Genomic DNA, 18,800 nt, shown 5'->3' with positions numbered 1-18,800 from the left:
TCAGAACACCATCCAGTTCAAAAACAGTGGAGTCTACTCTATTTTATTTTCTAATCTTTTTTTTTTCTTTAGTTTGATTTTAAGTGCAAATTTTTGTTTCACCCTTTACCCCCCGACCCACCAAATAGATGTAAGACACTAGAAATTCGACCAATCAGAATCTGTCGATGAAATTGCACAAGCCAATGAAAACATCACATCATGGCTGGGGTGGAGTACTTGTGTGCACAAAGACAGGTGTAGCCACAAGTTACATTACCGTTAACACGAGTATTAGACTGTCATAGTCTGAGTTCTCATGTACTTTTTCCAGCCAAATACGTTGGTAGGAGCTCAGGAAGAAATTGTTAATTTTGTGTCTGAAGAAAAGCATACAGGTTTTTTTATTCAAGCGCCAGCAACACAAGGACAAATTCACAAATATTAAATGACATTCTAAAGCAAAAAGAAAAAAACATAACAAGGAACCTATTGGTATTGGACATGACTGAAAGAACCTGCATTCTTATCCTACAATTATAAAGGATAAGAATCGGCCAATGTAAAGAAAAGAAACAGAGGATAATAACGTTTAGGTGCATTTTATGCTTAAAAAGGTATTGCACATGCATATATTACTAGCACTGGAGTTCAGGCAGCCAGACTGAAGTACAACTCTCCATTACCCTAGAAATCACTGCTAAGAGGGTACCTACACTAGTGCCGAATCATTTGTAGGGGTTTCCTGTTTTGTTGCAGAACCATAACAATGGAGTTGTCTCCTGCAACTAATTTGTGCCATATCTGGGAACAAACTAAACCAACTTGTCTTACAATTAATACAATGACATTGGCTTAAAGCGCAGCTCCAGTGAGAAATAATACCTTCACAGTGCTCTCAGATTCTCATGTAATGAACCTGTATTCTCTGTGTGGAGCTTAGTTTGTGCTGCAGATCTCACCTTGTCCTAGTTCATTAACAGAATATCATTGTCTGCCATGTTACCGATACAGAGAAGCTGTAGCCCCTTCACAGTCACTGCTTTTACAAGATTGCTAGCTCACTTGCCACACTCCTGCCCCATCTCCCACACTGCAGAGAATCCTTGCTTGAATGAATGCCGATCAGCTGCCGTGATCACAGGACTTTATTAACTAGTAAGTTCCCTCTACTAATAGCTTGTAGATCCCGGTTTGGGTTAGATAGTCAGGGCTCTCTATTTCTCAACAGAGAGGAAGTAAAGGGCTGCAATAATAATTGAAGTCTCCCCTACTCTGTCCCATATTGAAATGAGTGGCGTGTGCAGCCTGCAAGTCGAAGTTAATAAAAAGCAGAGTACGTTAATTTTTTTAAATTCTCGATTAAAAATGTAAATTTACACACTGAGGTGCATATCTCAAGAGGTTCTTAAGTGGATCTCTGGAGCTACGCTTTAATATTGCATTGTACCAAGCATAAAACTTCAATGCAAAGAGGAGCAAACGACTACAAAGGCACGAGGTGATTCAGCCATCAATGTAAGACTAGTATAACATTGATTCTACAGTCTTAGGGCTTTAATGGCAGAAAATTATGGCAGAAAAAAAAATACACGTATGTGTACCATATAAAGACGTCCTCGATTATATTTATACGACCAATGTATGAACTGAGAGGGATCTTTTTGCCTTGTTTAGCAGAATACATACAGTTTTATATTTATGCTGCATAATTACATTTGGACTGTAAAGAAAGGCATAATGGGGTTACATCATATTGTAATAGATATGGTCAGGATCATCTAATAGTATTATGTTTATCTTATTAATCCAAGTCTGCTGTCTATATGCATGTGCAAGTCAATTTATGCATGAATTCACATATCAGCATACATGACGCATGCATTTCTTATGCATAGATTCATGTATGCCTTTCATGCATATATCAGACATATACATGTAAAGCAGTGTTGGAAAACTTAAGTCATTGCCACATACTGTATTCTCTTTCCTTGCCTATCACAAGCAATTAACTGTAGAGCTGTCACTGATGGATACATCTATATGCTTCTGTATACAGTTATTCTTTGTAACAGGTCCTATATTATTGCATTTCATATTTACAATAACGGCAGATGAAACTCGTTCTTTTACAAAGCAATTTTGGTAATATGTATAACATAATAAATAACATTGCTACTCTACAGCAGAAATGCACAGTGTATATCCCATAATGCCATTCTGTGTGACCCATGAAGGACAGACATATTGCACCTTGTATTGCTACAATGGCTCCTAGACTGCTTGCTGCCTGAAAAGTGAAATTTGCATTGCGTCTCCTCTGTCCAGAAGTATTTAGGTTAAGGCTACATGGTGCTACCTGTTATCTGCAGCACCAGGTCAACGAAGACAGCATGCAATGCTGCTGCTCATTGTTTTCACTTTTTCCACTTACAATAATAGACAACGAAGCAAAGCTACAGAGTCTGAGCCTCAGAATAAACTTAAAGGAGTCATAACGTACTATAGAAATGCAGATGTTCGCAATTTTTTTTTTATCAACCTTTATCTTATTGTGGCCCCTTAAATTATGTAATCTGACAATTTGGCCATTGGACCAAAAATAGTTGCACACGCCTGCTCTAAAGAAAGATAATAAAAGATCATGTTGGCTTTTGTTTCAACAGTTTAACTTCAAGTTATAAGAATTGACTTAAAAGTTTGAGAGTCATTTAAGATATAAATATTAGAAAAACATGTCTTTAGGCAAAGAACAAGTTCTCAACATGGTAAAATGTAAATGGCAACTTTACCACAACACAGCATAGGAACAAAGCAGAGAGCTGCATCTCAGGTTATTCTGTAGCAAAGATCATTCACAGAAGGAAACCCAGATCCCCTAGTAATATTAAGGCTCAACCGTAATGACAAAGAAAGAAGTAGTACACTTCTCAAGGGTCTAACCTTGGCAGATTGTACAAAGGAGCCATGCGAAAGCACGCCACAACAGCCCTTTTCCGCTGCTTCGATAGCAACTTGTGCCAGACAGCCTTCTTAGACCTCAAGGGCTGCTCCACCTGTAAGTGCAAATATCAGACACAAAATAATATATGGAAAGTCAACTTGGGTTCCTCTCTTTGAACAATTCAATTCTTTTTAAGACATGGTCTCTGTGTGTTGTCTTCTGACACTGAGAAGAGAGACTTTTACCTGCTCAAGGTGGAAAACTGCAGCAGAGATTTTCTGCACACGCTCCACGGCTTTTTCAGGATCAGACTCGTCACTTTTCAGTATATCCTTGTAAAGATTCAGCTGCCATTTCACTGCAGGGTCTTCGGACTGGTGGAGAGAAAATAAAGACAAGGTCAGTGTTCAAAATGTGTAGGACAAAAGCAGACTGAGAAGCTCAGAAGATTGTCTTAACTACGAATTTGCAAACACCAATTAGCTCTAAATTAAGGAAATCAACGATAATTTGTTCAGGTATGAGCGATGAACAGAAAATTAATTGGACCCAGGTGTGTGTCAAAAAAGACATTTGAAATCAGTGATTAGCACTCCAACAAAACCCGGCACAGGTCGTAGAGTCGCCATTAAAAAAAAAAAAATCATGTAAGTGAATGATTACAAAGTGTTTAATCATGTCTGCCACTCGTCCAAGTGAAGATCAACAATAAACGTTGGCAGACATGATAAAAGACGGATGCCTAACGAACGAACGAACGAACGAACGAACGAACGAACGAACGAACGAACGAACGAACGCAGCAATGCCAACTAGTGCATAAAGAAAATGGAAATCATGAAAGTAAGTAAAAACAAAAAATAACTAAACAAAATAAAAAATGTAAAAGAAACACTTCGAGCAAAACTGATCTACTGTGGTAAGCCTAACGCAGGGCCTGATGGAGCAGCGCAGGACTTTGAAGTTTAAAAGAGAATCCCTGAGTCATATTTCGTTATCCTTTCTATCAACACCTTTTGGCTCAATGTATTTTTCTAGATCTCCTATTTGTAATCTCATTGCAGTCAACATCCCCTCAGCCAGAAGTTGCATACATGGTACAACATATTGTATTCATCATTGTTGGTGCAATCCTGTGCAAAATATATCAGACTGAAGGTTTAGATGGGTGTGTCAACAAATACCCTTCAATCACTTGCCCAGATCTAGATCCATTAGTTATATCGATATATTGGAGAGAGGTAAGACACACAGAGACATGCTTTGTATACCCCAAAGTTCTTCTCTAGCTTATTTCTAGTACGCAGTTACAATCGGTTCCCACAAGTAGGGAGTTGGCTTGAGCGGAGCCAATCACAAGTAAGCCAAGGTGTCGCATAAGAAATCACAAACAAGACTAAGCTTCTCACGAGAATCTTACAGCTGAAAAGTAAACATAGGAGTTCTCAGACAGTAACGGAAAGGTAAACACATGATTTCCCAGGCAGCCCCAGCACGAGTTTGATTTTACAGGGAACAGATACTTCAAACTATAAAATGGATTCTTAAAAGAAAAGGTATTATAAAAAATACATGAAAAAACGGCTCTGTGTGTAATAAAAAAAAAAAACAATGCAAACATGAAATAAGATTATAAAGCTGGATGCAGATAACACAGGATTACACCTTTGACAATAGGTAAGGACCACTCAGCTCCTCCTCCCTCCCAGACTACTGAACATTACACAGAGCATGCTCACGACACTCTTCAGAATAAAAATCAATAGTTTATTTTCTTAGTTATCTTATGTCCATGTGCCTGCTGTAAAGCAAATTTTTGGAACTGCTGCTCCAGCAACGGAAGCAATAATTGGGCAATGCATCTTAGGAACTGGTGAATCTCAAACGTATTTGGGAATCGGAGACACTTGAGTGGATGTTGTCACACATCTTTATCTTTTTTCATGGTACTTACTTTTTCCTGCAAGTGGAGGTTACTACGCAGGTGATCTTTAACTTCCTCATCTGTATCTTTCTGTAAAAATAAAACCATGGCATGGTTTAATGGCATGAAAATGGATTTCTTCCATTATGGACAGGGATCGATACACCATCAAATAATACTGGTCTACGCTTACAGCATTTTCTGCTACTCTTACAATGTGTTCCATACAATAATTACAGCCACTTGTAATACTCTGGATCCTAAAATGTTGATTCCCCTATATGGCAATATACAGATGAAGCAAAGCGGAGTTTGTCAGTTGTAGCAGACCGGAGTCTGTGGTTTTACAGAGGACTACAGATAAACCTATTACATTTAAAGAGGCTCTGTCACCAGATTTTGCAACCCCTATCTCCTATTGCAGCAGATCGGCACTGCAATGTAGATAAGAGTAACGTTTTTTGTTTTTTTTAAACAAGCATTTTTGGCCAAGTTATGACCATTTTTATATTTATGCAAATTAGGCTTTCTAAAGTACAACTGGGCGTGTTTAAAGTTAAAGTACAACTGGGCGTGTATTGTGTATGTACATCTGGGCGTTTTTACGAAGAGAAGTGGATGATGCTGATTCGTCAGCATCATACACTTCTATTCACAACGCCCAGCTAGTAAAAGAAGTAAAAACGCCCAGATGTACATACACAATACACACCCAGTTGTACTTTAACTTTAAACACGCCCAGTTGTACTTTAGAAAGCCTCATTTGCATAAATATAAAAATGGTCATAATTTGGTCAAAAATGCTAAAAAAAAAACACGTTACTATTATCTACATTGCAGCGCCTATCTGCTGCAATAGGAGATAGGGGTTGCAAAATCTGGTGACAGAGCCTCTTTAAATCGGTACCTTGATGCTGAAACAATGCAGCACTGAGTGGGGGTTAAATAATGATATAGCTAACAAACACATGATTGTACACCCAACCTGGTCGGGCTTTAAAGGTGTTGTCCAGGATTAGAAGCAAAGGTCTGCTTTTTCTCCTCGCAGTAACCACCACTCTTGTCCATGGGCTGTGTTTAATAGTGTAGCTCATAACGTTTGGGCTGAGGTGCATCACTGGACACATATCATGGACAAGAGTGACACTGTTTACAGGGGGGGGGGGTTGGCATATCTTTTTTTCTAATCCCTTAATCCACTCTGAACAAGGCAGGCAGGTTGCTCACACTGCACTAGTACAAGTTTTCAGCAGGAGCTGTCCATGGTTCTGTATAAGTACTCTAGACTTATTTCACAACATTTTCCTCCTAGACTAAACAAAACTTAATTGATGGCAATTTTAGCAGATAAGATAATAAGTGTTCATGCAGAAACCAGAACAAAGGACTATCATGGAGGAATCTGTGTAACTATAGCAACCATCCATTCTCAATCAGCATTGTCACATTGATATTAGGTCGGCCCTACATTTCCAGTTGTGCTTATTTAACTCAATTCATTAAAAAGTCCATCTCTGAAATAACAAAGTAACAGAAATAAATGTTCAATTATACAATACAAAGGGATCTATTTATTTGACAAAATCAGTTATTATAGGCATCCCTATGTATATAAGTCCTAAAACGAGTAGCTGTCAGAATAAAAGTAAAGTACAATGTCTGTATTTAAATGATGCAGTATGGGAAGACTATGCTGGGAAATGTCATCCACAGAAGCAGATTTATCCCTACATAAAGATATCAATGCTAATGTGACGCTTGTAGTCAACGCTCATCTAAAATGATAATAGCATTATGCGGTCATCAGCAATTCAACAAAGAGATCATTTGTATATAAATGAATGCAGAGGAATGCAGTTTTCTCACGTTCCAACCATGATTTCATAATATCAACACCAAGGATATTACAGAGAAATATATATATATGCTGTGTTACTTACAAGACTGTATCTGCTCTTTGCCAGTGATATCAGTTCCTGGTCTCCCGGTGTGCACATATTCAGACCAATGGGTAGCATCTTCTTCAGGGCAGCTACAATCAGGGAAGTCTGTATGGAGTAAAGGTCTCCTCTGCGTTTGGTTCTCTTCCTCTCCTGATCTTGCCCTCCAGACTAGAACAGTGATACCATCATGGAATGGTTAGGTTCTGCATTACACATACCAAGGGTTGAGACGGACTGTTAACTGCAACTTTTAGCAGAATGCTAAAATGTGATATGAATCGCTTTAGGAGAGAAAGCAGTAATCTCACTTCTGTATCCCTTAACTGTCTACAAGGAGAAAAATTAGCCCTATGTTGGGGAACATTTATGAAAACGGATGTATGGATAGTAAAGGCTTACATCCTATAGCAAACTACTCTGATTCACTCCTGTGGGCATTAGATTGAATGCAAATGACTACTGTTGATACTAGTATACTTCTATGGTTCAGTAGATAGTATGGCCTATTAGTAAGATAGGAGTTCAGAAGTAGACATCATGATCATCAGTCAGCCGTATCATACATATCATTAGTTAATACTAGTCTTTAATATTTGTATGTATTGGAACAATAGGAACCCGAACCAACTACTTCCCAATAGTTGATGATCTGAGCTAAAGACCTACAAATATACTCTCAAAAAAATCACCCATTGCAATCTAAAATAAACCCAAGCGATCTGTAGTAATAAGCACAATTGCTTTTCTTAAAGTAAAACTTCAATCTAAACTTTGTTTTGTAAAATGTACCCACATGGTGTAGCACTTTTAGCACTAAGATGCTTATTTTCTAGCGGTGTTATTCCAGTAAAAGGCCTAGTACTCCCAACGGCAAACAAAAACTGCTGCTTAACAGCTCTGAGGTGGCAGCGATGGTTATCAAAACCACAAAGGCCCCTCCTGCTGCATATTCTGTACCACGTTATACAGCTCTGCGCTCTGGCATCCCCCTGCATTGGGGTGCTGAGTGCTGGCATCCAAACTCAGGTGGAAGAGAGCACATGACTTTATAAGATTATACAGAACGGGCAGGTGGTGGCAAGAATGTCCGCGCTCTCCACTTGCAGTGACTGAGGGCTGAGTGGTTCTGACAACCTTCGCTGCGGCCTCAGAACCATTAAACAGTAGTTGCTGTGGATGGTGGTTGCTGCCATTTAATGAAAGAACATCTGTAAAAAACAAACATTTGAGGGCAATAAAAGATGAGCAAATGTACATTGAGTGAGGTCATGTTGGTCCTCTTTACGAAACAAAGTTTAGACTGAAGTTCTGTTTAAAATAAAATGATGAAATACTCAGCAGAGGTCAGGTAACAAAGACAATTAGGTCAGAGCTAAACAATGAGGGTCATTTATCAAATCTGGTGCAAATGAAAATGGAGCAGTTGCTTATAACAACCAATCAGACTCCAGCTACGATTTTTCATAGAGCTAACCTGATTGGATGCTATGGACAACTTCTCCTCTTTTCCTTAGCACTAGTTTTCATTAATCTCCCCCAATGACTCGCAGCTTCCTTTTTCTCACTATAGAAATAAGTAGAAATGTTGTATGTGTGTCCACTTCTATAGACTGCATGTATCATGCAACAATGTCAGAGGATGTTTAACTTTTTTTTCTGGTTCATGCATTGTCTGTAATGCATTAACCGGATTATATGTAATATTTCCATAACTCATTGTGTCTGCATATACTGTGTCAAGGAAAATGTCCTATGCTATGAAACATGGCACCTTCAAGGTACCATCATGCGGTAGAAATCATCAGCAAGCTCTAGCATTATATACACAAAAAGTATTTTCATATATATATATAGACACATAAATATATCATAGAATAAAATATATATACATATAGTAAAAAAAAAAAACAATGCCTGCAATGACATAATCGCCACTCTAAGTACACAAGAGACAATACAAAATAGAGACTAGACTAAATGGAACCACAGGTTGGACACCAAGTGAAACATACTGTACTTCGAGTAATAATGGAATAAGGCACATCAAAGAAATAATTTAAGTCTTAAAGCAGCAGTCCCTCTGTAAGGGATTAAAAAAAAAGAAAAAAAAAAAGGAAAAACTCAAATATTAAATGAAATGATAATTTGCATAGTGTCAGTACATTACAATAGCCCTGTGAGAAGGAAGAGGCATAGGGCTTGGCTGTGAAAACTACTACGAGGAGTGTAAGAACAAAGCTGATTTATAGAGTGTTTGGTGTTGGTTTTTTAAGGCTGCTGAAAAACGAAAGCATTTATGAAAAAAATAAAATAAAAAATAAAAAGCATATACAGGATGAACCCAGAGATCATGTAGAACAATAAGAACAGAGTGACTGGTGCTTTAAGACTGCAAGTCAAAGCTCTGAGCTACACAAGCATGCGTTAACCTTTTATAAACTCCAACAAATGACTACATATGACTTCTCATTGTAGAGAGATCAATAAGAAACTGAAGGGATTACTACACCAAAGAACCAAGATCTGGTGGAATAAGGCTTTCTTGGAGAAATACCTTTCCAAGAACCTTATTCCCCGTGGCCTACGAGTCCAAGTTTTTCCTTCGTTTGAAATGAACGATGCCAATTTTAAACAACAGTGGGAGGAGCTCTCTGATAAATGTTCGAGGGGATATATGGAACTACTAGTTCTCTCTAACCAACAGAATTTGTTACAAATTGAAAAAGAAATAGAGGGGTTCCAGGCCATACTTAGATCAGAATTACCCAGTGGTGCACTGGATAAAATATAGGAGGATTTAGACAAAGAATTCATAAAATGGGAGAAAGAAATATGTACGGTCAAGGCCGGCAAATTTCAACGCGATGTCCAAGACTACCAGCAACATCGGGTCTATAAATGGCACAGGGAGAGAGGGAGACCTAGAAATGGGAGCTTTGTCTCCCACTCTAGATCATCATCTACTTCTTCCCGTACCTCTATAGAGGAACCCTCTAGAGGGAGAGTAAGTAGGAATTTGGTAGAAACAGAGAGCACCCAAGGCCCACAAGGACCAAGATGGCAGTTTGATCGTCAGGCGAAACGGAAGAACACATTCAATTACCAACGTGACAAAAAATCCAGGAATAATTTGGAGGTAATAAACCTTTCTTCACATGCCCTCTCTGATGCCCAGTGTGAAGTGCTAGGGAAGGGCCTGACTTTTTCACCCACCAATTCTTTTAATTTTTTCACAGCTCTAAAAGACCTGCACCTTTTTTCGAGAAAGGTAGTGCTAAAAAAGTTACATAATAGGGGATCTGATGAATTCAGTAGTCAAGTTGAAAGGGAAGCTTTGCGAGCATTGGAAGATCTCCTAAATGAACAAACATCTGAAGTACAAGGTACGTTTCCATCTGCTGTTGTGCCCAAATCTGCCAGATTTCCCCCCTTGTCCTTATGTCCACAGGTAGAAATTTTTACAAAAATGGTTACGGAGGATTTTAAAAAATTATCAACAAGGAACAGTAAGGACAATCTCACTCACATCCAAAGAAAGGCACTGAGAGAACTTCAAGCCCTGGATGATGTAGTGTTTAAAGCTGCGGACAAGGGGGGAAATGTTGTAGTTTGGCCAACAGTAAAATATGAGAAGGAGGTCTTCAGGCAGCTACGTGATAGGTCGACATATGAGAAGATGCCTACAAATCCAATCCACCTTTTCTCTCAGAAATTGAGGAGAATTGTGGACAGAGCTTTTGATGAGGGCACGATCCCCAAAAAAATACGCGATGGTCTAATTATTGACGACCCTAAAATCCCTACTCTGTATCTTTTACCAAAGATCCACAAGGATCCCATTGACCCCCCGGGACGCCCAATCGTGTCCGGGATAGATGGACTATGCGATCCAGCATGTAAATTTATCGATCATTATCTGAAATCCCTAGTATATGATTTGCCATCTTATGTTAAGGACACGACGGATGTCCTAGGTAGAGTCAATGGGATCCAAATTGAACCAGATATGTACCTTGTGACTGCAGACATTGAATCACTCTATACGAGTATTAGACATCAAGATGGGCTGGAGGCGGTCCGTTTTTTCCTGGGGACCGGCAACCGGGATGGCCAATTATGTGACTTTATCCTTGAACTATTGCAATTTATTTTAAGTCATAATCTTTTCGTATTCAAGGACTGCTTTTATTTACAAAAGCAGGGTACGGCAATGGGGGCGGCGTGTGCGCCGTCCTATGCAAACCTGTTTCTTGGTCTTTGGGAGAGACAGGTTTTCCTTGGGGACGGCGCCCACGCTGCTGACCAGGTGCAGATGTGGCTAAGGTACATTGATGATATTTTCTTTATTTGGCAGGGATTGGAGTCTGGCCTGGTGAGTTTCATGCAGCAACTTAACCTGAATCCGTTTAATATCAAGTTGACATATAAATATCATTGCCACCAAGTAGAATTCCTGGACATACGGATTTTCTCTGATGCCCAGGGCTTCTTACACACAGATGTATATCGCAAATCTACATCGGTTAATTCCTTGCTGCATGCCTCATCAGCCCATACTCCATCCACCATTAAAGCCATCCCGGTTGGGCAGTTTCTCAGGATGAGGCGGATCTGCTCTTCTGATGCTCTATTCGAACGGCAATCTGCAGATCTGAGGAACAGATTCAGAGATAGAGGATATAGTAACAGAGTCATAAAATCTGGATATAGGAGAGCTAAAGTGACGTCGCGTTCTGACCTACTCAAACTTAAACAACAACAAAGCAAGGAAACTGGGGTACGGTTTATATCCACGTATAATGGGCAGTGGAATAAGATGCGAACTATTTTGGAGAAGCACTGGCCCATCCTTATATCTGAACCTCAATTGGCCCAAAACCTGTCTGATAGACCTCTAATGACAGCGAGAAGAGCTAGGAATCTCAAAGACTTTCTTGTAAAAAGTCATTATGTTCCACACCAGATACTCCCTTTTGGTTCCCGGGGACCGAGAAAGGGATGCTACCCGTGCGGTAAATGTAAAGCCTGTGCTAACATCTGTCGGGCCACTAACTTCTCCTCAGCGGACGGAGTACGACAATTTGATATCCGTGAATATGTCTCATGTAGCACGACACATGTGGTATACTATGCCACATGTGGCTGCTCAAAGATATACATAGGACTTACCTCTCGTGAGTTGAGAATCCGTACGAGAGAACACGTACGAGATATTTTGGGGGCCAGTGAGGTGGATGATTTGACACAATTAAAAACTATACCTAGACATTTTAAGGTACATCACGGCTGCAATCCCAGAACTTTCTCAGTTAGAGGTATCGATCGAGTTCACGGTGGCATCAGGGGGGGCAATGTGAAGAGGGTTTTAGCACAGAAAGAATGTAAGTGGATAGTCATGTTGGGATCCATGAAACCACAGGGATTGAATGAGAACCTCAGTTTTGTTCCTTTTCTGTAATTCTGATCTCTACCGTTCTCTTGCTTTTTAATATTTTGTGTACTAATTATGTGTTTTTAAATGTCCTCTCTATTAGGTTCTATGTGCGATACATCAAGCACCCTATATGATCTTTCCCGGGATCGGCCTGAAGTGCAGTGAATTTTTGTATTATACACAGTAACTGGACTATTTGTGCTTCAATAATATAAAGTATATTTGTCAGAATTGGGCTATGTTTAAATAGTATATTTGACTATGGAATTTGATGTCTTGGGGTTGGTACACATTGGTATCATCTTGAGAATTTCTGGTCTATGAGTATGTGTATAAAAATGTATATAAAAAATATAATCTTGAGTATATAATTTATGTGATAATCACACATGGGTTTTATTTAAGAATTTTTCATTATTGTAATCCTCCTTTTGCGTGTCTATGGTTCTAAAGGTATCTCGTTCTTCCCCCTTTATTAGGGGGTGTACGGGGGGTTTCTTTATATATATATATTGGGTCATTATGTACCCCTTAAAATGTCTGTTGTAATGTTTTTTCACATTGTATCTCTATGTGTTCTTTTGCACACACACAAAAAAAGTGTTTTATTTATTTCGATATATCCCCAGCCTTCACTCTTTTTATATTATTGGTATTTTCACTTTATTTCATCATTTGTGGCACTTTCTTTAATTGTCACTGACTATGATAGATTTTTTCACTTATTATTTTTTAATTTAGGCACTCATTATCATGATTATATATTCTCTCTAGACCATACACTAATTTTCCCACAGAGGGTTATAAATTGGGTGACTATCTAACTACAATCCCCATAGATAGGCTGGTCCCATAGTTGCGAGCAAAGCAGGACCTTGTGGTCTTTGGGTTAACTTTCCCGACATAGCCCCAGTATAGTGTGATGATATATGATAGGGCACATAATCACTGCATAACACACTGGCCGATGTTCTCACAAACCTTTGTTGTGATGTGGTGCGCATGTCCGCTGCGGCGGCTGTCTCCGATGCATCCCCCCTCCGCCTCCATGAGCGCATTGCGCATGCCCGGAACTCCCATGACGCGTCGGGAATCCGGGCACGTGCTGCCGCGCTCGGGGCCGGATGTGGGGCATGCCTCGTTTCCGGCTGCATCGGCGGAGATGCGCCGCGGCACATCCAACGAACTACACCATTTAGGGAATATAAAAGGGTAGCGACAGGACGTACATAACTACACATCCCCCTGAGGAAGCATACGTGGCGAAACGCGCGTCGGGGTTCATGTAGCGGAGCTGACACCACTTACCATTTCTTGCTGCTATTTATGGGTGAGTTTATGACCTGATATATGACTCTTTTGACAGCAATGTCACTTGGATTATACCCTCTTCTGGTATTCACCAGTTATTAGATCTGTATTCCACAGCTATTTCTTCTAAAAGAACTTTTTCTTCCTATGAGGGAGGGTATATTGGTGTCAAATGTGTCTCGATCATTTTAGTTACTTATATGTACACCCATATATTTGAGCTAGCAACAAATATTGATATTGTCTCCGCAATTCACACTAGAGTTGTATCTTTCTGTATTTTAATTGTCCATGTTATTTGTCTAATAAAATTTACTACTTTTATACATATATTGGCGTCAAAAGCTCTGGTTGTTTCTTTATGGTATGTGAATATGACTTCTCAGGGTAGTAAGTTGCATAACTCAGTTTCCCTGGAACCATTTTACTTTAACACTCCTTGTAAATCCATTTTAATTAAAATGTATTCTGATCTGTTTAACCTGTAGGTCTGTCTACAAACACTATAGATTTTCATAAGAGAATGAAAAATAGGCGGAAAAAAATATTGTATGCAAAAGCTTTAGAGGTTGTCTTATGACATCATTCTTATGGTTTGATGACATGGGAGGCATTTTAGGTAGGTACAGATGTAGAAAAATTGAGATTAACATTTAACGCAGTACTTATCATTTATTTAAATGGGATGTGATGTGTTGAATGTTAGTTTAAAGTTTACTACCTCTGTAGGTAGAAATGGTACCCAAAGGTACTTACTCTTAATAGCAAGACCTTATGCACACGACTGTATTACATGGATCCTGAATATGGTGCTAATGTATTTCAATGGGGCCATGATTACTGTTGTACAAAATATACAGGGTCATAAGGAGATTCTTGTGTATCTATCTAATCTATCTATCTATCCAACATTATGCATATAGAGCATGCTCTATCAGATGTCATATATTGGATGACGTTTTCCCCTTAGTAGAAGTGTTTTCAGTGCTTCTAGAGGAAAATTTGACCCAAAATATAACACCCCACAGAGAACTATATGACCTGCAACATGGTTCCATATCGTGCGCCACTTTACACACTGTTGTGACTGTAAGGCCTAAAGTGGTTTATTTTATATTGCGATTTCCGAATAGTCAGTAATGACTGCCCTCCAGTAAGCAGTCCCAGACAGGAATATAGTGGTGATGTGCTGCTAAGTCACGCCTTTGTATACTTGCCTTTGTATACTGCTTCAAGCATGGCTACACTCCTGGTGTGGTGTTTCAAGCATGGCTGTTCCTGTGCTAGCTACCACTTGGCCGGCTTTCCTTTATTATACTATGTCAAGCATAGATGTACCATTTGCTTTTTCCCCCTTAGAGAGTTCAGTTGTGTAAAAATGATTTGGAAAGGGACATATCGAATAGGTTTTCAGAAAAAACCTATGCACTTAATGGTTGTCAGGTAAAATTCTCCCACAGCACCCAATATCCAGCTGGAGGGTAAGGATTACAATAACTTGCTGGGCATCAAAGCTTTGCTTACATTTGTGCCTTCAACAGGTTTCTGCAACAGTGATCTATGAATAGCACCAATATAGGGCGACACAGTAACTGTACCCATGTAAATGACATAAACTACAGAAAACATCAGTGGCGTCAAAAGGGTGTTGCTATAAATGGTCTGATGTTGAACTATTTAATGACTTTATCTGCTCATTCTATGATACATGCATATATAATCTGACCTGAAGAAGCTACCGGTGATATAGTAAATATAACCTCAAAGCTGAGTAAGACCAGTTTACTTTAAACGTAATATGAAATGAGTTTTACTGTAAGCCAGCACTACATCTTTCTTATCGACATATCTTTATAAACCTTAGACATGTGCATGCGTCACCTAAAGGCAGGTGTAAACTAAATGTAGGCCTTAATCTATATTCCATGACCCATTCTTTTGCAGCTTTCAGATATACTACGTAGATTTCTCAATTAAAATTACAGAAACGCCAGGTGATCAATTTAACCATCTACAATTAAGTGATGACATGTGGTCAACTGAACATATTGCCCATGGGCTGTCCTGTCATCATAAATTCATGATGAAGTGGACTAAGAATTAATTCTGTGCAGCAAATATTTGGGCACAATCCTATCAAAATGACGTGGAACATGACCGCCCTTGGTGACGCCACTGCTAGACTTATGGAACATACAGTATAAATGGATGGAGCCAGGCTAGCTAATACATAGACAGGTCATGCATGCTGTACCTTTACTTGTATGGGCTGTGTGAAAGAAAAATGTAGGAGACAAGTAAGTAAAACAGATGGAAATGAACCATATATTCCTTAATTATTTGTGAGATGATAAGGCAGTAAACAAAGTAGGTTAAAGTGAGGATCTAAACAAATACTGTAGTTCTACCAGTCTCTGTTATGAAACAACCAATTAAAAGAAAATGAACATTGTATCTCAGTCCTGTTATCTCTTTCTTTAGTCAGATGCCAATGCAGACCGTTCTTGTAAGGAAAATAATTAGATCATGTCCCATACTTACCAGACTGTGGGGCTTTTGAAATGAATGTTATAATACAAGTTAAGGGTACAACATAACAGAACTCTTGCTATACTGTAAGCCGTGCAGTTTTTTTTGTTGTAAATGTACGTATATATTTACAGGATAGTAGATTAGAATGGAGGTGGTCTGTATATAATAAACCTAATTGATAAATAAAATATATTGTGCGGTTCCTTTTTCATATTTGTATCAGTCATATCATAAAGACATTCATTATAGATAGGTTTAATGATAGAAAATTCTTGATCACAATTGATCACACTACAAACTACACTTCTAATGTGAACTCTGCAGCACCACCACAGGGTAAATGAGACATTACATGGTGCCCATTGAAACCAATGTGCTGCCCTTGTAATTCACAGACGTGCCATGTCCTTTAGATACACGGATGCTCTCTGTTTTTCTCCAGCTTATTTATAGTGGTCCAGTATTTTGTAAACTAGATAACCGCTATAAATGGAATCCTCATTTTTAGGCATCTGATGTTTCAATATGTACAACATTTCTGGTTGAAATCAACCTCAATCAGATTTCTGATACCTACATCTTCTAAACAAGAGTCGTAACTGCTCATCATTTATCATGTATAAAATGATTGTTACATATGCTGAATGGGTTATTTCTGCATTTAAAATGTTTACTGGATTGAGGCTTATGCTCTTCTTGTACAATGTTATAGTTTCCACCATTGAAAATCTTCACCATGTACCATATGTCAGTTACAAGATCCCAAGTAATCTTTATAGCACAAGTAGATCTTTAGACCTACTCAAGGATCGGAACTTAGAAGCAATTGTAACATCTCCCCCTATAGCTAAGCTACTGCAACAAGGAGTATGGCACAGATTTGTTATTTCAATCAGTATACCAGCAGATGTCTGGACAAATCTATTTGCCATTTAAATGCCCGCAGCTTAGAGCTAATAGACTTACTTTTGACATCTTACTCTTGTTGTTTCCAGTTAGAAATGCCAGATTATTGATTTCATTTTGAATCACAAAATTCTGTTCTTCTCTCTTAAAGTTCTAAACCAAATAACAAGAAGGGAATATAGCATAAAAAGGGGGAAAAAAGTAACATTTCTTATATGCACACATTTATGAAGCAATCGCTATTCCTAGACAGGTTACTCCAAGTTGAACGATATACCATGCTGAACGATCAAATGTAGAAGAGTTGAGTTTGTTAGGCAGTGTTCATATGTCAGTTAATTTGTATATTTTTTTTGCTGCAATATTTGCAAAATCATGGCAAAATAGCATGGTTTTACTGAAAATTGTATTAAAATCACAGCAAAAAAATAAAATAAAAATGTATTTTGAGTGCAACCTGTGAACACACCTGTGTAGCTGTTTCTTTTGTGTACGGAATTATTTCATTGATCATGATTGCCCTTGCATCTATTTAAAAAACCTTTCACTGCCAAAGACAAATATAATATGTCATGACTTGCCACAACTAGAATATAAGGTCTAGTACTTTTATCTTGTGTCATACTAAAGCCAGAATCTTGGCTTTCAAATTCTACCATAGGAGCAGCACTTAGTAAAACTTTTCATCCAGCTGCCCAACTTTTAACATCTGGTTCTATGTTTGTGTTGGGGATGGATGGGAAAGAGGAAGCGGCAAGTGACAGCAGGTAGGAAGAACACAGCCTGTTACTGCCTCCCCCCACCCTATACAGCTTTCATAGTTGGTAAAGTTGAAAAAAGACAAAGATCCATCAAGTCCAACCATGTGGTGCATCAACTTTTGGTCATGGTATTACCCTCCTTACCAATCTCAAAGAATAAATATTTTTCTTTCAAAATGTTACGCTTTGATGCAAAATTAAATGAAGCCGCCCTTGAGTATAAAGTGCTAGATGGCATTTTAACAATGTGACAAGTGTCTACTTTCAGAAAATATATGGGTATGGGGAATATAATATGTTTTTTTATTATTATTTATTTTATAATTCAGGTTTTATTTGAGTATCTGAAAAGCGTCAAAAAATGTCCCAAACCCCTTTGGATTTGATAGTTTACATTATTTGTAGATTAATTCTAATGTAGAATAACTTTGCAAATACATTACATTTGTTTTCTTGTACCTATACTGAGTTACAGCCTGTATTATAGTCAAAAGCTGCATTCCCAATTCTGCAGACTTCAGAGCTGAAATTTCCTAGCATCTGGCTCAATGTTTGCACTGAGCTTTCCCTAGTGATTTTTACCTCCGAGAAGTGTGATCTTAACACTAAGCACTGTACAGTAGTAAAATGTGGGAGCTCAGCTAAGCTGCTAGAGATGCGTCTGATAAGGCTTTGTTCACATCTGTGTCAGGGCTCCATTCATGGGTTCTGTCTGAGCTTTCCGTCAGGGGAGCCCATGAACGGCATCCAAACTGAAACAAATGGAAACCATAGGTTTCCGTTTGCATCACCATTGATTTCAATGGTGAAGGATTCGGTGCAAATGGTTTCCATTTGTCACTGTTGTGTAAGGGTTCCATTGTTTGTACGGAATCAATACCATAGTCGACTGCGCTATTCATTCCGTCAAAATGACGGAATCTTTAAACAATGGGGACAAACAAGCCATTTGCACTGGATCCGTCACCATTGAAATCAATGGTGATGCAAACGGAAACTTATGGTTTCCATTTGTTTGTCAGGGTTCCGTTCATGGGTTCCCCTAACAGAAAGCTCAGACGGAAT

At 38.7% G+C, this 18,800-nt stretch overlaps 1 protein-coding gene across 4 annotated transcripts in view; it reads right to left on the bottom strand.

Moving 5' to 3' along the window:
* Positions 1-18,800, bottom strand: part of RYR3 (ryanodine receptor 3) — a 658,838-nt gene that overhangs the window by 126,256 nt on the left and 513,782 nt on the right. For 2 of the 4 annotated variants that reach the window (XM_075844915.1, XM_075844917.1), the window contains 6 exons: positions 17,035-17,127; positions 6,789-6,959; positions 4,878-4,937; positions 3,169-3,297; positions 2,923-3,035; positions 260-359 (listed from right to left, as the gene is read on the bottom strand). In XM_075844915.1, coding sequence (XP_075701030.1) covers positions 260-359; positions 2,923-3,035; positions 3,169-3,297; positions 4,878-4,937; positions 6,789-6,959; positions 17,035-17,127 — 666 coding nt within the window. The remainder of the gene's footprint in view (positions 1-259; positions 360-2,922; positions 3,036-3,168; positions 3,298-4,877; positions 4,938-6,788; positions 6,960-17,034; positions 17,128-18,800) is intronic. The other 2 variants (XM_075844916.1, XM_075844918.1) reach the window with 1 other exon arrangement.

Source organism: Rhinoderma darwinii, chromosome 12, assembly GCF_050947455.1.
Source record: "Rhinoderma darwinii isolate aRhiDar2 chromosome 12, aRhiDar2.hap1, whole genome shotgun sequence".
Lineage (NCBI taxonomy): Eukaryota > Metazoa > Chordata > Amphibia > Anura > Rhinodermatidae > Rhinoderma > Rhinoderma darwinii.
This window is presented reverse-complemented; position numbering and strand designations above follow the sequence as displayed.